General features: G+C 44.8%; 1 protein-coding gene across 1 annotated transcript in view; it reads left to right on the top strand.

Moving 5' to 3' along the window:
- Nucleotides 1–23,129, top strand: part of PRKAG2 (protein kinase AMP-activated non-catalytic subunit gamma 2) — a 454,044-nt gene that overhangs the window by 318,808 nt on the left and 112,107 nt on the right. Inside the window, exon 4 of the mRNA XM_044293639.1 lies at nt 6,417–6,625. Coding sequence (XP_044149574.1) covers nt 6,417–6,625 — 209 coding nt within the window. The remainder of the gene's footprint in view (nt 1–6,416; nt 6,626–23,129) is intronic.

Raw genomic sequence — 23,129 nt, 5'->3', positions numbered from 1 at the left:
TGGCCCTGGTCCTGTCTGCAGCTGCTGGCTCCTCCTCTGTGTGGTGCTGGTATCTTCTCTATGCTTCAGACAATCGCTGGTTTGAGGACCGTATTTTTCGCCCTCTAAGACGCACCGGCCCATAAGATGCACCCAGGATTTAGAAGAGGATAATAAGAAAAAAATATTTTCCATTGCACCTCAGGTCAGACCAGCAATCAGACCCCCAATGTTAATGAGACCTCAGATCAGACCCCCAATGCCTCAGAACAGCCCCCCATGTCAGCCATCAGCCCCCATTCATCAGCTCCCCATGTCAGCCATTATGCCCCCCATGTCAGCCATTATGCCCCCCATGTCAGCCATTATGCCCCCCATGTCAGCCATCATGCCCCCCATGTCAGCCATCATGTCCCCCCATGTCAGCCTTCAGTTCAAATAAAATAAAATAACTTACCTCTCCTGCTCCTGGACGCCGCAGCTCCTCACCACCAGCGCTCTCTCTCTCTTCCTCCTGATTCTCGGCTGTCAGCTGTGAAGGCTGCGTACAGTGAGGTCACATGGTGCGCAGCCCTTTACAGCAGACAGCCGAGCGGAGGACCAGGAAGCGGTGAGTACAGATCCTTCACCGCTTCCCGCTCCTCCGATACTAATGAAGCGCTTCCAAAATGGAAGCGCTTCATTAGTATTTGTCCCATAAGACCCAGGGGTGAAAAATACGCCCCCCCCCACCGTCTCTGCGGCCTAAGGCCTGGTCTGCCTTAATATAGCACCGGCCCTGCTCGGAGACCACTACTATCCATCTACTACCAACTATAATCAATGACAATTTTATGGTATCATGTAGTTGTGGCCCCATTAATTAACTAGATACTACTGCAAACTACTAGCTCCGATTCTGAGCAGGTTTCACCCATTAGGTATACAAATGGGAGGAGGGAGGGTGGAGTTGATCTCTTTGGGTATGGCCAAAGTCCACACAAGGCAGCCAATGTCTGCACGATCCTACAGCAAAATTATTCATTCGTTATTGGCACTGGAGAGTGTGCCACTGGAGACTTTTTGTAGAATTTATTCTGAGCTCTCCAGAGGGACTGCTAGGTGAAGGCTTCTGCCCAGCAGTGAGCCCGATTACATCACTGGCATTAATGGGTGGGCTCTTGTGCTGCCCTAGCCTGCAAAACAGCTAGGGGAGCGCTAAAGCCCACCCATCAGAGCTGGTGACGTCACCAGAAACACTGCTAGGTGGAAGCCTCCGCCTAGCATTGTACTATTGTAAGCAAAAAAGCCCTTGCCCTACGTGATCCAGTGCAGGACAAGGGAGAGCATCGGCGCATGAAATGTCAGGGGGGCGGAGGGATGAAGATAGGGATATGTCTGGGTTCAGCTCTGAACCCGGACAACCCCTTTAAAATCAATTAAAACTGCTACAAAATGTCTACGTGTAGCCCCAGCCTTTAGGGTGTCATCACATATTATTATTTTTTTATGCTATTTTTTAAGCCAAAATCTGGTGTGGATCATAAAAGGAGAGAAATTATAAAAGGCAGACACAACTTGAATCCACCCCTTGTTTTGACTTAAAAAATTGCATCCAAAGAACTTGAACGTGGGGCAGCATTATGTTGTTCTTGTTTTTTTTCCATTCTGGACTTTAGAACTTTCAGAGCTCTTCCATACTGCACTTACATAATCAGCGTGTGAAAGTGCAGCGTGCCAGACCGCAGGGGAAGACACGTGAGGCTCACGGTGGGCCGATGGGGTAGTAGTTCATGTACTCACAGTTCGCAGAGCCTCCCTGGGCCGGCGTACAGTGGATGGGAAGACAGCACTAAATCCTCCGGGGCACTCTCGGTTGCAGGGAACACCAGCCAGATGGAAGTTGAGGGGCCCTTGATGGTTTAGGTGTTTAAGATGCTTTGGTGGCTGGGCCCCTGGTTCGTGACGCCAGCACCGTTAGGTGCAAGTGTTAAGAATAGTAGTGGAAATGATGAGGCGTCAGTTGTTATCAAAGAGTTGAACATTTACTAAGTCAATTGTCTTCAGGTAGTCAGTACAGACACAGTTAATTTGTATGAGTGATGACTCAAGAAATAAGCTCAATTGTATTCCACTTATCAGGTTTAGGCAATTGTCAGTTAAGGAGTTCTCTTTAAGGTTGACACTTTACAGGCAAGACTTCTGTAATTATTCTAAGTCCAAACTATAGCACCCTGGTACTAAATATGCTGTTTTCTACTTATCTTGAGGTATCCAATAATAATAATTCTCCCTCGTGTCAGGCACCAGTCTTCTGCTACATTATTTGCAGGATGCTTTCCTGAAGTAATTAGGTTTTTAGGTTTTCCACTTCATCCCAGAAGGCTTCTAGTGAATGAGGACAATTCTGCAGATCAATTATCCATTCGTGTCCCGGCACTTGGAAAGTTGCTAGATACAGCAGTAACCCTCACTAGGCTTGCTTCATATTTAGACGTAGACTTACTGTCTGGTGCTTGGCTGCTGTAGATAAATGTTAGGTGTACTCCCTTAGCCTGGCCATGACGAAGGGGTAGAAATAGCAGACTACATGGTGGACGATGCCTGTTTCTCTCCTCCATTATTTTGCTTTTCCTCCTCTTGCTAACTACACACTTCAACTAACTTTATTAACACACCCAAAGCTATATATAGTGTGGTGCCAGCACCACCTAGGGGCGAATGGGTGAAATGACAATGCCGGACTGATAGGAAATACCATACAGTGCAAATAAATACATAAATAGGCAGATGTTTAAAGTGTCCTATTTACACACATATGTGGGACGCTGCAAAAGAAGCAATGGAGAACGATAGACGACTTTATTATCAATATGAGCCACCAACACATCTGAAGTTCAACACAGGACATTTGTTTCCACAGAAACATGCAGGCACCTGGTTGTCACTGTACAGAGGTGCACCTGTTGCCTAACAAACTGTGCGGATAATAAAATTATTATAAGCGTAGCTCCTAGGGTGAGTTCATATCACCCATGACATAAGAGCAAAACAACAGAAACAATAGAAGTGCCAGATCCGGCAGAGAATTGACATGAATGGAGCTGAACATATTCTTGACTACAATGGAGTCCGTTCAGTTTCTGTTCGGGAACCTGTGTTTTTTCTTACCAGACAAAAAAGTCCTGCAATCCCAGCTCCTTTGCTTCCTGTCTTAGGCTGCCTCGCTGGTGCCCCCAGCTGTCAGCATCCGCTTTCACGCCGCTGCAGCCAAACACTGCGTCAGGTCAATTGGTCATGTGCTGCAAGAGGGGAGGGTCACTGCTGCCGCCAGTCTTTGGCTGCAGTGGTGTCAAAGCATTGGATGACACTGGGGGACCTGAGTGAAGCAGCCAAGTACTCGGAGTGAAGGAGGCAAGAACCAATGACAGGGAGCAGGTAAGTATGCTTCCCTTTTGCAGGTCTGGGAAGGAGAGGGAATTTGTCAAAAACCCCACAATAGGTGGCCAACCCCTTTACGGATTTACAGGTTATAGTTAATGTAATAGAGATGGACTGTAACTAATTATCTTTCTGAGCATCTAAGAAATCATTCCTGTTAAAACAATGGATGATTGTTCTCTTGCTTAGAAGCAAAGTACAGTGGAAAAAAAAATCTGACGCTCACTCATTCTTTGACGGTCATTCCACATGTTATGATGGAAAATATTCCATTGTAATTTTAGGCAGAAAATGTAAGCACCTCCTGGTACCCAAATTGTATCTGCACTGCAGCCAGTCCTAATACAAGTTCAGTTTTAATGATGGTTATGTTTCTCCAAGTCAGAAGACAAATAAATGCTAAAATTTCCTCTAGAGTTGAGGAGAAAGGTTACAGTAACGTGCATCTGAATATGTGTGTAAGACTGTGGAGAGCTGAGAGCGATTCATGTTCCAATTCTGATAAGGAATTTCCTAGTGTTGATTCACATTTTCTTTGTGTTACTGTCACTGCACGGTGTGGGTGGTAAACTCCACACCGAACACAGGAGGGAAGAGAAGAGGTACTAGGCCTGGAAATTAGGGAAAGGGGAAAGGTCACCACCTAGCGAATCCCTAAACTGAGCCCTGACTACTATCAGTATGAACAGACCTCGATGGTAGGAATGTTCATACGCAGGAACCTAGAGCCCTATCTGACCCTAATGTGCCCTGGAAATAGTGTCAGGACAAAAGATGACATGTTCCTTCCCAGCTGAAGAAACAGAAGACTCCCTCAGGCCTAATACCAAAAGATCCCCTATACAACAAACTAGAAATAGGAAAAGACACTTAACTCCGAAGTACGCGGACGAGCAGGAACTCAGAGGAGAACCAAACACCAGTACTTCCACAACCAGAAAGGAGCTATCAACCGCATAGCATGATGGGTGAGACCAGACTAAATAGAGGAGTTGGAATGACCACTAAAGCTACACCTGAGACAAGGTGTGGTCATAAATAGCAACAACACAGAAACAAGTGAAACCAAAGAGGCTGTCAGATCACATCACGTGCAGCCAGTCTCTTAGATCTTCTGACCCCTGTCACAGGAAAGACCATGACAGTTACCTTTTTAAAAAGATTTTTATTGTTTTGTCTTATAAATATGACTAATTAAAGAAAATTGTTCCTGTGTCTGAACATTGCAGTTACATAGTTGTTTGTGTTCTTCAGATTCTCTTCACCTTATGTGTTAAACTTAAAGGGGTGGTCTGGATTCAGGACAGCTGGACAACATGGAGGATCCGCTCGCTGTGCCGCCGGTTCTCCCAGCTGGAATCTGTTTACCCGGCTTTAAGTGGTGATGTCATGTCAACACTCACTGGCCTCTTCAGTACACCACTGAAGACAACAATTGGCTGCAGCAGTCATGTTTTGTCGACATGGCATCACAACTGCAGCCAGCTAAACAGTGATCGCTTCTTTATTGCAGGCAGATCCCCTGTGTTACCCCACAATTACATGTCATATTCATTGTATAGATCATAAATAATGGAGCATATTTGTCATTTATATGCTGTTAAAAATACATCCAGTGACATTTACTTTCACAGTATGGTGGTTAAAGTGTACCGCAAATGTGCATGTTCTTCAATTGAGCTGAGTGCTGCTGGTCAGGTATGCCCAGTCACTAAGAGGCACTATGAAATGGTCACTATATATAATTTCCACAGATTAATATGAGACTTTGTAATACAGGTGAAACTCGAAAAATTAGAATATCGTGCAAAAGTCCATTTATTTCAGTAAGGCCCCATGCACACGGCCGTGTTTCACAGCCGTGTGCGGGCCGTGGAACCGCGGTCTGGATCCCTCCTGAGTGCAGGAGCGCACGGCGTCACTGGTTGCTATGACGCGGTGCGCTCCCTGCTGCCGGCACAGTACAGTAATACACTGGTATAGATCATACCAGTGTATTACTGTATTGCAGCGGCAGCAGGGAGCGCACCGCGTCATAGCAACCAGTGACGCCGTGCGCTCCTGCACTCAGGAGGGATCCAGGCCGCGGTTCCACGGCCCGCACACGGCTGTGAAACACGGCCGTGTGCATGGGGCCATAATCATCCAAATTATAATAAATAAAGGCTTGAAATATCTCGCTTTGCATGTAATGAGTCTATCGCATATATTAGTTTCACGTTTTAAGTTGAATTACTGAAATAAATAAAATAAAATGTTGCACGATATTCAAATTTTTTCGAGTTTCACCTGTATATTTATCAAAGAAAAATGCCCCTCCCTCCTAAAATTCAATAGCATTCTCTGTTGAACCTGTCTTGTGAGAGGAGACCGATTTGTTAGCTGACTGAAGGATCATTTTACATGCTGGCCATAGGAGGCTATGTATGTATGGAGGTGGAAAGAGGAATGAGCTTGTAGAGGAAGAAAGAGGCATTTTTCTCTAATGAGATATATAACAAAGTTTCTTATCTTCCCCTGTACTAGAGCTATGCAAAACTTGTAAACAGGACAGTGACCATTTCAAGGTCAGCTCTCCTCACATGCCTATTTTGATGAATACCTATATTCTTCATAAAATAATTTTCTTTGAATTCTGTGTTCCTTTGTTATTCCTCCTAGAAATGTATGATAATATTGTTGTCAATATATATTCATAAATATTCAGGAGGAATAAAAGAGGAAGGACACGACACAGAGCTATGAGAAAAGTCGCTGTATAATTATTATTGTACGGGGAATGCCAGCATTTACTAAAACAGACAGGACGTGAATGGTGACGGTTAGAGAAGTCTGTGACGGCGGTGTCCCCTTCATGTCGCTGGGAGAGCTCAGCTTCCTGGAGCTCTGTGGACTTGACTTGGACGGGATGAAAACACCATTAGGTTAACATATAACATACAGGGTATAATGTGGGACATTGGGCACTTTTAGGGCTTGTGTTATGATAAAACTAATTATCTTTTGATGTTCTGCAGCCTCCGGATTGTCTTCTTCCCCATCCACTCCCACACAAGTGACCAAGCAGCCCAATTTCCCTCTGGAATCCTACAAACATGAACCAGAACGGCTAGAGGCCCGGCTCCGTTCCTTCTCCTCTCCACCGGACACTGGGCAGAGGTTTTCAGTATCACATCTACCAATAAATGTGACTAAATCTTCAACGCTGAGCGCTACCTCAAAAACAGTAAGTAATCTCCGTACCTTACTGAGCGTTGCCTCGTGCGGTTTAGCCGGTTACTACAGGTATCTGGCAGCAGTTATGTTACATATACTGTAAGTGCCTTTCAAAATTTCATCATGAATCTACTTAGGCCTCATCTACCTTAGGCCCATGTCACGGGCTGTCTTCTTCAGACTTCTGGTCCCTGCTTGGGCCTGCGCTGCCGCAGCCAACAATAGCCCTCAGCGGTGACGTGTCCCTAAGCAGCACATCACTGCTGGCTCACTGGTGGAGACATTTGGAAAAACTAAATTCATCCTCGACAACCCCTTTAAGGATAGGGCTACACTATTCGGATGAAAGCTGTCGAAGCCAGGATGGCAGAGTAGCGGTGATCCCAAAGAAATGAATGGGATCGCCGCGGGAGTCACAAGAAATCCGACATGGCAGGATTTCTTGCGACTAGTGCGGTGATCCCATTTTATTATGGGATCACCGCTACTCTGCGATTCTTGTCGCTTTACCATTGTCGTCATGTAGCCCTCGCCTTAAAGGGGTTGTGTCACTTCAGAAAATGGCATTTATCACGTTAATACAAGGCACTTACTAATGTATTGTGATTGTCCATATTGCCTCCTTTGTTGGCTGGATTCATTTTTCCATCACATTATACACTGCTTGCTTCCATGGTTACAAGTGCCCTGCAATCCATCAGTGACAGTCGTGCTTAAAGATGACAAAAAAAAAAGAACCGGCCTATGTGCTCCCACGGTCCCGGCCACCGGAGAGTCCGGCACTTTTTCCTATAATGTGCAAGCACGGCCACTGCTGATGGATTGCAGGTGGCCGTAACCATAGAAACGAGCAGTGTATAATGCGATGGAAAAATGAATCCAGCCAGCAAAAGAAGCAATATGGACAATCACAATACATTAGTAAGTGACTTGTATTAACTTTCTGTACATAAGTGCCGTGTGCTGAAGTGAGAGAACCCCTTTACCCTAAGTTCACACTTGCGCGTTATACAGCGCGTTCGAACGCGCTATAAAACGCCCGATGCATAAACAAGTTCTTGAGCTTCTTTGGGGCGTTTTGTCGTGCGTTCCCGTACATAGACTTTCGGGAACGCGCGACAATGGGCGTTCGCTTGTCTCTGTATGCGCGATTGCAAACGCCCGTACAATCGCGCATACAGAGCGCTCCTTTCAGAACGCTCAGGTCTGAACCCAGGGTTAAGGTCCAGCAAATTGCAGCAGCTTTTCTGTGAGAACAACATGTTAACCAATGCAGGATACCATACACTCAAGTAATGTGACTACAGACACTTACATGTCGGCCTCTGACATGACAGCAGCACTGTAGGTAATAGGAATAAAAGGTACTTGTACTCAAGTAACCCCCAACATTAATCTAATACAACACGAATTTTTTAAAACGATCAAATCACTGTAACGATCATCCTAGTGAAAAACACAATAAGGCTACATGCATCCGAACGTGGTTTGATTCCGCATCCGAGCCGCATTTTTTGTGGCTCGGGTGGGGACCCATTCACTTCCATGAGGCCGCAAAAGATGCAGACAGCGCTCCGTGTGCTGTCCGCATCCGTTGCTCCGTTCCGTAGCCGCGCAAAAAAAATAAGAACATGTCCTATTCTTGTCCGTTTTGCGGACAAGAATAGGCATTGTTACAATGGATCCGCAAAACATAACGGATGCCAAACGGATGTCATCCGTTTTTTTTGTGGATCCGCAATTTGCGGACCGCCAAAACACATACGGTCGTGTGCATCTAGCCTAAAGCATTAAAAATGTAGAATCCCACATGAATGATATGGAATGAGTCAGGGCCTGTTCAGGTAGAACTGGTGGTTTTGCATGCAGGTTTAGGCCTCTTTCACACTACCGTATGGCTATTTCAGTGTTTTGCCGTCCCTTTTTCATGGATCCGTTGTACTGTTTTTTTGTTTCCGTTGTGTTTCAGTTTCCGTTGCGTTTTTCCGTATGGCATATACAGTATACAGTAATTACATAAAAAAATTGGGCTGGGCATAACATTTTCAATAGATGGTTCCGCAAAAACGGAACGGATACGGTAGACATACGGATGCATTTCCATATGTGTTCCGTTTTTTTTGCGGACCCATTGACTTGAATGGAGCCATGGAACCTGATTTTCGGGCAATAATAGGACATGTTCTATCTTTCAGCGGAACGGAAAAACTGAAATACGGAAACGGAATGTATACGGAGACATATATGATGCTCATGTGCACAGGCCCATTGAAATAATTGGGTCAGGATTCAGTCCAGGTGCTATCCCAGAGCTGGGACCCACACCTCTCAGACATGGGTGGCATATCCTAACAGTACGCCACCAATGCTTGACATGACACAACCCCTTTAATTCCTGGATTACTTATATTGGAAACGTTTCCATGGTTTACTTATATTTAAAAATAATATCTTTTAGTTTCTAATTAATCTAATTCTGGAACATACATATGATACAAGAATTAAGGGTGCCTTCACACCGCGCAGAATGTGTTCACTTCCATTAACCTGATCCATATGCTTTCTGCCAAAACATCCCCATTTAGATGAACGGAACTGAGTATCAGTCACCGAAATTCCTGCAACAAAATCTGCCGCATGTGATGGCACCTTAACCCCTTCAGTAGATATACAGATATAATGTACATGTTATTCACGATTTATCAGCCATATGGCACAGTGCTGGTTTATTATATCTTTATACTTCATTATACTGTTGAGTTTTTAGCTGTAGCTTTTTAGCACATCAGTCATAGTCAAATATGCTAGATAAAATGTGTGAGGCTCCAAAGTGCAAGTGCAGAACACATTTTCCAACACTAGGTGGTGCTGTTTGTGACTGTCACTCAAGAGGTTGCTTATAAATACATAGTAACATAGTAAGGGTGGGTTCACACTAGCGTTATGGAGTCCGTTATAACAGGGCTATAACGGAACATAACGGAATCCATAGGATGGAATGCAAAACGGGCGCCTTTAAGAGGCATTCCGTTTTGCTCCGTCCTAATAGAAGTCTATGGGAAAACATAACGGATCCGTCTGGGTCCCGTTATGCAAGACGGAAAACAAAGTCACTTTGTTTTCCGTCTTCCATAACGGGAACCAGACGGATCCGTTTTGATTCCCATAGACTTCTATTAGGACGGAGCAAAACGGAATGCCTTTTAAAGGCGCCCGTTTTGCATTCCATCATAATGCAAGTCTATGGGCAGCAAAACGGATCCGTCCTTCCGTCTTATGGATTCCGTTATGTTCCGTTAAAACCCTTTTATAACGGAAAGCTATAACGGACTCCATAACGCTAGTGTGAACCCACCCTAACATAGTATATAAGGCCGAAAAAAGACATTTGTCCATCCAGTTCAGTCTGTTATCCTGCAAGTTGATCCAAATAAATGATCCAAAATTCAGTATGGGATCCTTTTTAGCATACATTAGCCGTTCACTTATTACAAATAGCATTCTCCCTCTTCTATAGCCAACTTTTTGCTCATCTTTTTTTTTGCTACCTCAGTTTTTAGTATTTTCATAAAAACACATCTGTTCACCAGTTTCAAAAAGTGGGTTAGGGCTCATTCAGATAGCCATATGTTGCTTTCTGCATCTGATCCACAATTTTGCGGATTAGATGCGTACCCATTCACTTCTCCTGGGCCCCAAAAGATGTGGACAGCCACCGTGTGCTTTTCTTCCGTTCCACGGCCGCACAAAACAAATAAAACATGTCCTATACTTGTCAGTGAAAATCAGGATGTGGCTCCATTAAAGTCTATGGGTCCGCAAAAATGCGGAATCCAATCAGCTTTTTTTTTGTCATTTGAGACATGCTGAACTATGCGCAAAAAAACGGATCCACATTTTTGCGGACAGAAAATAACATACGGCCCTCTGAATGAGCCCTTTAAGGGGTTGTCCAAGTTAAATAAAAATTTGAACAACAGCCGTAAATCGCCTAAAACAACAAAAGAAGCCATGCTCACATTTTTTTCCCCCTTTCCCTTCCTGTTTTGTGCTCTTATCCTCCCCGTCGCGGTATGTTTTCCAGGCTGCAGCAGTGACTGTCGGTGCACACGGGTCATTGTGAAGCCAATGACTGGCCTTAGCAGTGATGTCCTGTATACACCTATGACCAGTAATGGACTGCATAGTGACCTGTGTGCACGGATCAGTAATCTGGTTCAATTGCTAGACTGTCTATGGCCATCTATAAGGCCCTTTTATACGGGCCGAGTATCGGGGCAATTATGAGCAACCTTGTAATTTCCTCATCTAAAGGTACTGCCCAATGAACAAGCATTACCACATCTTTAATGGGACAATGCCAGCAGCACATTACCCTGTGTAAGCAGGGATGTGGGACCAGCAGACAATGAATCCGTATGGGGACAAACAATTGCAGTAATGGATCACCCCTTCTCTACAAACAGGCAGTTATTAGGAGCGATTGGTTCGCTCCCCATAATTGCCTGTGCAGTGGCAGGTGAATCTTAAAGGGGCTGTCCGAGTTAAATAAATCTTAGGCAGCACCTGTACATGGCCTAAAATTAACAAAATAAGTCTCCAGTCCTGCAACCAGTAAAGATGACGTCCAGGGAGAATAGTGGTGCTAAAACAAATCACTTTCCCACATTAATCTGCATTCAATGCCCCATAATGAGAAAGTGAAAACTTAATTTTAGAAATGTTTTCAACTTTATAAAAAAACTAAAATTTAGTGTGGACATAAGTATTTAGACTCTTTGCACTTAAAATTTAACTCTAAGGACTTCCCATTTCTATTCATCATCTTTGAGATGTTTCTGCGCCTTGATTAGAGTCCACCTGTGGTAAATTCAGTTCAGTGAACATGATTTGGAAAGACAGCCCCTGGCTACATAAGGTCTCCTATCAGTGCAAAAAACAAGCACTGCCTGTAGAGCTCAGAGACACGATTGTGTGGAGGCACAGATCTGGAGAAAAATACAATAAAATTTCTGCTGCGTTGGAAGTTTCCAAGAGCACAGTGGCCTTCATCATTCTTAAATGGAAGAAGTTTGGAACAACCAATACTCTTCCAAGAGCTGGCCGCCCCCACCTAAGTAATTGGGGGGAAAGTGCCTTGTTAATTGAGATGACCAAGAACCCAGTGGTCACTCTGGCTCTAAGCTCCAAGATGGGAGAAATCTCCAGAAGGTCAACCATCACTGCAGCGTTCCACCAATTTGAGCTATATGGCAGAGTAGCCAAAAAATAGCCTCAGTAAAACCCACATGAAAGCCCATCTGGAGTTTGCAAAAAAAGCACCTAAGGGACTATCAGACAAGATTCTCTGGTCAAATGAAACCAAGATTAAACTTTAAGCATCATGTCTGGAGTAAACCAGGAACAGCTTATCACCTGCCCAATACTAGCCCTGTGGTGGGTTTTTCAGCATCTGGGACAGGGAGACTGGCCATGGTTGAGGGAAAGCTGAATGGAGCAAAGTAGAGATATTGTTAATGAAAATCTTATCCAGAGAGGTCTGCACCTTAGACTGGGCCAAAGGTTCACTTTTCAACAAAACATTTACCCTAAGCAGACAGCCAAGACAACGCAGGACTGGCTTAGGGCTCTTTCACACGAGCGGATCCCGTGCGTGGAATTCACTGCGTGAAAGAGAGCCAAGCCCCCTTCTGGACAGCAGAGACACGGAGCGTTAACATGACTGATATTGCTCTGTGCCTCTCTGGGACCTTTTTACTACAAAATCACGGTGACAACTTTATCTCACTGTGATTTTGTAGTAAAAAGATCACAGAGAGGTACGGAGCATTATCAGTCATCATGTTAATGGTCCGTGTCTCTGCTGTCCGGAACGGGGCTTGGCTATCATTCATGCAGCAGATTTCCCGCACAGCATCCGCTCGTGTGAAAGGGCCCTTACAGAAAACTCTGTGAATGTGCTTGAGTAGCCCAGCCAGAGCCCTGATTTAAACCCAATTGAATGTCTCTGGAAAGACCAGGAAATGGTGGCCTGCTGACAGAAGAATACTAGAAATTCCCTGAATCCAGGCATGTAACCTTTGTGGCATCATACCCAAGAAGACTGGAGGCTGTCATCAGCCAAAGGTGCCTCAACTAAGTCCTGAGTAAAGGATCTTAATACTTATGTCAATGCAAGATTTTAGTTTTTCCGTTTCAATAAATTATCAAAGACTTTGAGCATTCTGTTTTCACTTTGCCATCATTGGGGTATAATGCAGAATAATGGGGGAAAACTGTTTATTATTTATTTTAGCATAAGGCCGCAAAATAACAAAATATAAAAAAGTGAAAGTATCTGAAGACTTTCTGAATGCATTGTATTCCACAGCTTTTTTGCAGCGTTTTTTAAAAAAAAACTTTTATAGTAACATTTTTCAACTGCCATAGAGATGCCTACTGGAAACACGTTAGGTTGGTGGGGGATAGAAGACTAAGTCAAGCATGCATGCTGCCAATTTACTCAAACCCTTTATTCTGCCACCGATGTACATGAGAGTAGTCTCTGATAAGGCCTCCTGCACACGACCGTTGTGTGCACCCGTGGCCGTTGTCCCGTTTAACGTGTTTTTCTGCGGTGTCATTGACTTTCAATGGGTCCGTGGAAAAATCGGAAAATGCACCTTTTGGCAGCCGCATCCGTGATCCGTGTTTCCTGGCCGTGAAAAAAATATGACCTGTCCTATTTTTCACGGCCAACGGTTCACGGACCCATTCAAGTCAATGGGTCCGTGAAAAATCACGGATGCACACAAGATTGTCATCCGTGTCCGTGATCCGTGTCCGTGATCCGTGTCCGTTTTTTCCTATCATTTCAATGGTAAACTTGACTTAGATTTTTTTTTCATTTTTCATGTCCGTGGATCCTCCAAAAATCACGGAAGACCTACGGAAGAAAAAACGGGCACGGATCACGGTACAACGGAACCACGTTTTGCGGGACGTTAAAAAATACTGTTGTGTGCAGGAGGCCTAAGGCCTCTTTCACACGGGCGTCAGTTTTTTTGCCCGGATAAGAGGCGGGTGCGTTGCGGGAAAATGCGCAATTTTTCTGCGCGAGTGCAAAACATTGTAATGCGTTTTGCACTCGCGTGAGAAAAATCGCGCATGTTTGGTACCCAAACCCGAACTTCTTCACAGAAGTTCGGGCTTGGGATTGATGTTCTGAAGATTGTATTATTTTCCCTTATAACATGGTTATAAGGGAAAATAATAGCATTCTGAATACAGAATGCATAGTAAAATAGTGCTGGAGGGGTTAAAAAAAAAAAAAAAAGTTAACTCACCTTCTCCTCTTGATCGCGTAGTTCCCGGTCTCTTTACTTCTTGAATGAGCTGTGGGCTAAAGGACCTGTGGTGATGTCAGATCACATGCTCCATCACCACGGTGATGGACCATGTGATTGGAGCATGTGATCTGACATCACCACAGGTCATTTAGCCCACAGCTCATCATTCAAGAAGTAAAGAGACCGGGAACTACGCGATCAAGAGGAGAAGGTGAGTAAACTTTTTTTTTTTTTTAACCTCTCCAGCCCTATTATACTATGCATTCTGTATTCAGAATGCTATTATTTTCCCTTATAACCATGTTATAAGGGAAAATAATACAGTGAATAGACTGTCACCTAGCAACCATGCATGAAAATCGCACCGCATCCGCACTTGCTTGCGGATGCTATGCGATTTTCACGCACCCCATTCACTTCTATGGGGCCTGCATCGCGTGAAAATCGCACAATATAGAGCATGCTGCGATTTTCACTCAACGCACAAGTGATGCGTGAAAATCACCGCAGGTGCAATACGTTCACCGCACGCATCGCACCCGCACGGAAAACTCGCCCGCGTGAAAGGGGCCTAAGTGTGAGTGACAATCTCTTTACAAGCAATGGAAGATAGTGAACTCACTATATTCATTCCACTCGCAATACCAGTTGCATATAGAATTCCAGTGAGGGAGATGCAATGGATAAGCCTTTAGGTCATTTATTGAATGTACCTTGAGAAATGATGATAAGGTCATCACCTCTATTATGCATATCTGACAAACAGGAAAAGACTACAGGACACAGAAGAGGAGTAATTACAAGATGAATGGCATAATGAATTACAGCATAGACACATTCATAAAACCAAATATAACAATGGGCACTAGATGGCAGCAAATTACACTAAGTGGTTAACAGACATAACAGAATACAATAATGAATTCTAGATCAGAAACCATAGCTGGGACAGCACACTCTTCCTTGTTGTGGTTGTGGAATTAAAGGGGTTTTCTGGGATTTTGATACCGATAACCTGTTCTCTAGAGTCTAGATAGGTCATCAGTATCTGATCAGTGGGGGTCAGACACCCATGACCCCCGCCGATCAGCTGTTTGAGAAAACACTGGCACTCCTGTAAGCGCCACAGCCTTCTCACAGCTTACCAAGCACAGCACCGCACGTTCTATAGCAGCTATGCTTGGTATGGCACTCAGCTTCAATCCAGGGCCGGTGCAAGGATTTTTGCCAACACAAGCAAAGCTACATTTTGGCACCCTCCCCCCCTCGCAGCTCACCTGGCCCTGGTCCGGTCTGCAGCAGCTGGCTTCTCCTCTGTGTGGTCCTGGAATCTTCTCTCTGCTTCAGACAATCGCTGGTTTGAGGACCGTATTTTTCGCCCTCTAAGACACACCTAGGATTTAGAGGAGGATAATAAGTAAAAAATATTTTCCATTACACCTCAGGTCAGACCAGAAATCAGACCCCCAATGTTAATCAGATCTCAGCTCACAGCCCTAATCAGACCCCCAATGTTAATCAGACCAGATCAGACCCCTATGTTAGCCATCAGCCCCCCATGTCAGCCATCAGCCCCCATGTCACATCAGCCCTCCATGTCACATTTTTCCGCCCTCCCCCAGGGTGCGCCCTAAGGCAGCCGCTTGGTCTGCCTTATGGTAGGACCGGCCTTGCTTCAATCAGGTCAATGGTGCTGAGTGCGATACCAAACACAGTTGCTATACAATGTACAGCACTGTGCTTGGTAAGCACCGAGAAAGTCGCAGCACTCACAGGAGCGCTTGTGCCTTCTCAAGCAGATTATTGGCAGGGTCCCAGGTGTCGGACCCCCACCCATCAGATACTAATGACCTATCCAGAGGATAGCTCATCAGGATTGAAATCCCAGAAAACCTCTTTAAGGGGACTAGGTCCCTTGTGCTAGTGATCGATGGGGATCTCAGTGGTCACACCCCACAAAGTAACTTTCATCCACTCCTGGCTAGGTGATAAATATTCGTGGCTTGAATACCATTTTAAAACCTTTTTGAGTTTTGGGTCTACAGCTTGAGTGCAGACCTATGTGTCTCTACGGTACTCTGTGTAGTCTGAGTATGGTTACTTGTGAGTGAAATGAACTGCAGGCATTTCTCACCCTTACACCCCTACAAAGTATTTTGGTATGTATAAAATGTGAAGCATGATATGTTAATGTTGTAAGCACTGAAACACATTAAAGGGGTATTCCGGTTGGTTAAAGTTATTCCTATCCACGGGATAGGGGATAACTATCAGATCAGTAGGGGTCCTATTGCTGCGACCCCCACTAATCATCAGAACAGGGGCCCTGTACCCCCTGTAGCTCCCCTGAAATGACCTCTCCATTCATTTCTATGGGAGTTCCAGAGATATAGCGCTCGGCTATCTCCAGATCTCTCATAGAAATGAATGCAGCGGCTGCGCACATGCCCGACCAGCCACTCTGGTCATTTCAGGGGAGCTGCAGGGGGTACAGGGCCCCCCGTTCTTGTGATCGGTAGACATCACAACAGTAGGATCCCCACTGATCTGATATTATCTCCTATCTTGTGGGTAGGGGATAACTTTAACCACTTCCCAACCGCCCATTGACTATAAACGTCCTGGGCGGTCGGGTTTATCTCTGATTGGACGTTTCTGAACATCCTTTCAGAGATGGCAGCTGCACGCTAATCATGCAGTTGCCGAGCCGGGGGCCCGCTGTCAGTGAGAAGGCAGGGACCGTTCCTGGGTGTCCCTGCCTTCTAGATCGCTGTATAAACAGTGCTCAATGGCCCAGTGGTCATGTGACCGGCAGGGCCGTGGGAGTGCAGGAGCGGTCAGGTCATCCACAGATCAGCCCTGCAGTGAGGCTGTACAGCGCAGCATTATGGGGGGGGGGGGGGTATTTTCACTGTAACTGGGGCTACTATGTCAGCCCCAGTCACAGGAGAAACCAATAGTTAAAAAAAATTATAATAAATGAAGTTAAAGGGGTTAGACACTTTCTGGCTACTGTTAATCAATGTGTTTTTGAGATGACTATATGACACTTCCTAATATAGTCTTTGTAGATATTCTGGACCATTTTCTATATCTCATAAGGTATGTCCCCTTGTTTACAAAGTCTTTTGTGCTGTCCACACAGAGGTCCTGTCCATAAAATGGCTGCTGATGGAAGGTCATGTGACCAGGTAAATCATCTCCATGTGATGTCTCCACCATTCAAACACACTGCACCTGCACTAAACTCCCAACAGAACAAGTAGAGATGGCATGTTCTGTGTATTTGAATGTAGGAGACATTACACAGAAGTGATTTACCTGGTCACATGACCCTCCATCAGCAGCCATCTTATGGACAGGACGTCTGTGTGGACAGCACAAAAGACTTTGCAAACAATGGGTCATACCTTATGAGATATTGGAAATGGTGCAGAATTTCAACAAAGGTTATATTAGTAAGTGCCATATAATAATCTCACAAACACCTCAGTCAACAGTAACCAGAAAGTGGCCAACCCCTTTAAATATCCCCCAGAGGTCTTGTATGACCTTATGTGTTTTGAAAAAAGGTCTTGTATGACTAAGGCTTTGTTCACATCACCGTTCAGCCTTTCCGTTCTCCTGCTCCGTTTAGGGGCAGGAGAACGGAAAGGACGGATAAGCACATAACTGACGCCAAACGGAGCCTGAGGACGCCATAGACTATAATGGGGTCCGTTATGTTTCCGCTCAGAAGATGATTTTTAAGCGGAGACAAAAGTTGTGCATGCAGGAATTTTGTCTCCGCTTAAAAATCATCTTTTGAGCGGAAACATAACGGACCCCATTATAGTCTATGGGGTCCGTTTGGCGTCAGTTATGTGCTTATCCGTCCTTTCCGTTCTACTGCCCCTAAACGGAGCAGGAGAACGGAAAGACTGAACGGTGATGTGAACGAAGCTGGCCCCTTTCACACGGGCGAGTATTCCGCGCGGATGCGATGCGGGAGTTGAACGCATTGCACCCGCACTGAATACCGACCCATTCATTTCTATGGGGCTGTGCACATGAGTGGTGATTTTCACGTATCACTTATGCGTTGCGTGAAAATCGCAGCATGCTCTATTTTGTGCGTTTTTCACGTAACGCAGGCCCCATAGAAATGAATGGGGTTGCATGAAAATCGCAAGCATCCGCAAGCAAGTGCGGATGCGGTGCGATTTTCACGCACGGTTGCTAGGAGACGATCGGGATGGAGACCCGATCATTATTATTTTCCCTTATAACATGGTCATAAGGGAAAATAATAGCATTCTGAATACAGAATGCATAGTATCACAGCGCTGGAGGGGTTAAAATTTTTTTAAAAATTATTTAACTCACCTTAGTCCACTTGTTCGCGTAGCCCCGCATCTCCTTCTGTCTCCTTTGCTGAACAGGACCTGGGGTGAGCATTAATTACATGAACAGGACCTGTGATGACGTCACTCCGGTCATCACATGTTCCATCACATGATCCATCACCATGGTAAAAGATCATGTGACGTACCATGTGATAACCGGAGTGACGTCATCAAAGGTCCTGTTCCTGTAATTAATGCTCACCACAGGTCCTATTCAACTCACCGCGATCAATTGGACTAAGGTGAGTTAAATTATTATTATTTATTTTTAACCCCTCTAGCGCTGTTTTACTATGCATTCTGTATTCAGAATGCTATTATTTTCCCTTATAACCATGTTATAAGGGAAAATAATACAATCTACAGAACACCGATCCCAAGCCCGAACTTCTGTGAAGAAGTTCGGGTTTGGGTACCAGACACGCGATTTTTCTCACGCGAGTGCAAAACGCATTACAATGTTTTGCACTCGTGCAGAAAAATCGCGGGTGTTCCCGTAACGCCCCCGCACATTTTCCCGCAACGCCTGTGTGGAAGGGGCCTAAGTGTTTTGAAAAAAAAAAAAAAAAGTTTTACACAAATTTTTTTTTTTAAATCCCCCTCGCTTCCTCAGCACTCCCTCAGTGCGCCTGCGCCGATGACGTCACCTCTAAACCCGAAAGAGAAGACGTCATCGGCGCAGGCGCACTGAGGAAGTGCTGAGGAAGCGAGCGTCCTTCTCTCAGAGCGCCTGCTCCGAATGAAGACACATAAAGTGCAGGCGCTGGATTTGAATTGCAGACAGGGCCAGCCGGAGAAGGAGAGCGCTCGCTGGCCCTGTCAATCAACAGGAGGAGGGGGCGTTTTTTTTAAAGGAGGATGCGGCGGCTACCAGCAAGTAGACGCCCTACTTGCTGGTAGCGAGGTAATTTGCATATTTTAAAAGCTTGATTTTTAGTGAAACCAAGCCACAGAACAAGGTAAGAGCCCTATATAGGGAATAGTCATCCAATAAGGATTTTAATATGCCCAAAAATGAAAAATGAGTTTTGGGGGTGACAGAAACCCTTTAATTCCTATGGAATAAGGGTTAACAACATTTCTAAAACCAGTTTTGAATAGTTTGAGGGGTGTTGTTTCTAAAATGGGGTCATTTATGGGTTGGTTCTATTATGTATGCCCCACAAAGTGACTTAAGAACTGAACTGGCCCTTAAAAAAGTTGACTTTGGAAATTTTTCTAAAAATTTAAAAAAATTGCTTCTAAAATTCTAAACCTTCTAACGTCCTAAAAGAATAAAATTACATTACCAAAATAAAGTAGATATATGGGGAATGTTAATTAATGAATATTTTATGAGGCATCTCTATCTGTCTTAAAAGCAGAGATTCAAATTTAGAAAACAGTGAATTTTTTCACATTTTCGTTAACTTTTGGATTTTTTTTATAAATAAAAGGTGAAACATATTGACTCAAATTTACCATTAACATGAAGTTCAATGTGTCTCAAGAAAACAACCTCTGAATGACTTGGATAAGTAAAGGCGTTCCAAAGTTAGTACCACATAATCGATTTGCAAAATTAGGCCTGGTCAGGAAGGGGGTAAATGGCCCGGTCTGGAAGTGGTTAACCAACCGGAAAATTTCTTTAATATTGCAATATTATTTTGAAGTGCGCTGTTTGATGTCTTGGCATCTTATGTACTCCAGGCACTGGCAATTATTAATTAATCGCATTGTACTTTATTTTGAGCTAAAAAAAATTAAAACATTTTTTCAACGGTCTTTTTTAGTGTTGAGTGAATTGGGTTCGGACTGCTGTATCTGAACCCGATTAGTTTGAAAACTTCATTAACAATATAGCCTCCCTACTACCGTAAAATGTATGGGCTCCGCGGAGGTCTTTGCACACTTGCTGCAAATATTGCGAGTCTTGCGTCTATGATGCAAAACTTTGGTTATGCGCATAAATTACAGTGTCAAAATCCGAAGCTAAACTCGGCTTCGTTAATTGTAGTTTACGTAACTGTTATTTTTGCGCATAACCGAAGTGTCACATTATAGATGCGAGACTAAGCAAGTCTCGCATTATTTGCAGCAAGATCGCAAAGACATCTACGGGGGCCCATACAATTTAGAGTAGTAGGGAGGCTATATTGTTAATAAAGTTTTCAAACTAATCGGGTTCGGATACAGCAGTGCGAACCCGATTCGCTTATCACTAGTCTTTATTAAAAATTGTGAGCCCCTTTCTCTGTGCAGCCTTGAGATTCTCTGGTATCAGGCTCTGTGTGTTTTTACTGTGTTCCATCAGGCAGCTGAGCTGATGGCTCCTTACCTCTGATCTCCTAAACACTCTCATAAGAATGTGGGTTGAATAAGTGTTTCTGACCTTTGGTAATTTAGCTATAAGGGCTATTAGATGACCCTATGATTCACGCACCTAGACAGTTAACCCTTTGTAACAGAATGTCTCAATATTTTTAATACAGACCAATTGAAGAAATGATTTTTTTGCCCAAAATAAGTAAAAAAAATTGTACCCAAATGCAGCAATCATCTCCTCTGTATGGGGATGAGCGGTCACGACAGCAATTGCTCATCCACATAAATAATACTTGTTTACACAGGAAAATCTGTTGCACAGAAATTATGATTTTTGGTGCCGGCCGAAAGACACGATCGCCTGACAAAAGAGCAAACATCATTCACTGGATGATTGCAGGCACCTTTATACAGGCCAACTATCAGGAACGGGTGTTACTACAGACACGTATTGCCAATAATTGTCCCTATTATCGGTCCTTATTCTCATCACAGGACCGGTGGAGACAAGCATACTTACCTGCTTTCCATCGCTTGGTTCCATCTCCTTCGAATCACTGCCCTCATTAGCGCACTGCAGTTCCCGCATGTACACAGACAGGAGTGATGAGCGCCAGTGCAGCCAGTGACTGGTGGTGGATTATAATGCTGGGACCAAGCAGCGGGCAGCAGATCAGTATGCTTTTGTCTCCACAGATCTGGTAGGAAGGGGGGACCTTTTCTACAAACCCCCTAAGTTTGGGCGGACCTGTGACAGTAATCATACTTACCTGATGCCCACTGCTGGGTTCTGGCTCTATCACTGCCCCATCGCCTCTGAAGGTCCCGGGTCCCAACATTCAGTTTAACACGGGTCACCTGATGGCAGCAGCGGTGAAGTGTCACCCATGGGTCAAGTCACTGGGTCACTTGATGCATGGTTGAGATGTCATCGCTGCAGCAGTCACATGACCTGCATAAAACTGGATGTTTGACATGGGGAAACCTGCATAGCCGGAACCCAGCTGTGCGAATCAGGAAAGTATGATTACCACTGAGTCTAGATATGCTGGGGGGTCTGTAGAAAAGGTCCCCAGGGGTGAACAAGCCCTTTAAAAACGTATACAATAACTGGACAACCCCTTTAAAGAGGAGTCCTTTCATCTCTCCTGACATGCCTGTTTTAATAGCTTCGTGCATTCCCCATGTGATAATTCTGGAGCCTGTATTCTTATGGCTCTATGTTGTGCCATTCCTGTATTACTTCTACTAGAAGTTATGGATGAATTGCTAGCAGCCTGCAGTAAGGGCACAGAGGGGAGGTAACCAGTTTGGGGGGGGGGGGGGGTGTACCTGCACAGCCTGACAATGGCAGCACTGATTGGATAGAGTCAGACTGTGCAGGGACACATCCCAACCTCCCCTCTGTACCCTTACTGCAGACTGATAGCAATTCAGCCATAACTTCTAGTAGAAGTAATACAGGAATGACACAGCATAGAGCCATAAGAATAGATGTTCCAGACTTGGTATTACATGGGGGATGCATGACGCTATTAACACAGGCATGTCAGGAGGGGCAGCTCCTCTTTAAGGCTATGTTCATATTTGCATCTAGAGCCTCCATTACATTCATGACGACACAACACTGGCACCCGACAGATCCCTGGTAAGTCAGTGCGGTCGTCGGTAGCGTGTCCGGCTCTCTTTTACGGTTTTCATTTTTGACAACAACCACAACACAGATGTGAACAGAACGTAGCACGGTGCAGAAAGCATTTAACCCTGCGTTGGGTGTATACTCTGGGAAAAGCTCACAGCCTCTATGTCAAACATAACCAGGGGCTACATTTACCCACCAGAGGCCAAGACAGCACCCTTACGGCCTCCATTGGGGCGGTCTACCTTTTTCATACTGTATAGGAAAGCACAGCAGACTGGGCCTTTCTATACAGTGGGTCAGTATCGCAATAAGCCATCTATGCCCTTGGAAATTCCCCCGCCATATACCGCCATAGTCTGCACAGAGACTTAGTGTTGTGTGCGTCTTTAGACAGCAAGAAAAGCATTGCACGCTGCGCCATTCTTGTCGTACACTCTTAATGGATCCTCTGATGGCAGAACTTCTTCAAAGAGGTTAAAAAACCGTGAAAGAAAACCGCTTTGGAAAATAATGCGATTTTCCACAGAAGCAATCAGTTATCTCTTTGCTTTGTGCTGCAACACAAGGAATAAACCTGTGCAGTGACACAATCAAAGCTCCTTCCCAGTGCTCGGTACTGGCGGCTCTGTGTGACAGCATCACACATGGCAGGTGCACTGACAGCTGACACACCAGGGTGGAGCCGCCATACGACCATATCACAGTTTAGAGAATGACCCCCACCAGGTCTCCATAGTAACAGCCGGCAGCGGCTCTTGTTTGTGCGCTGCAGAAAATGGGCGGGGCATCGTTCAGCTCTCCCATCCATTGGTTAACGCAGTTTATGCCGCCAACCAATCAGAGTTCTAGTCCCTT

Source organism: Bufo gargarizans, chromosome 5, assembly GCF_014858855.1.
Source record: "Bufo gargarizans isolate SCDJY-AF-19 chromosome 5, ASM1485885v1, whole genome shotgun sequence".
NCBI classification, from domain to species: domain Eukaryota; kingdom Metazoa; phylum Chordata; class Amphibia; order Anura; family Bufonidae; genus Bufo; species Bufo gargarizans.
Note: the sequence above shows the minus strand (reverse complement) of the source record. Positions and strands in the feature narration are given on the sequence as shown.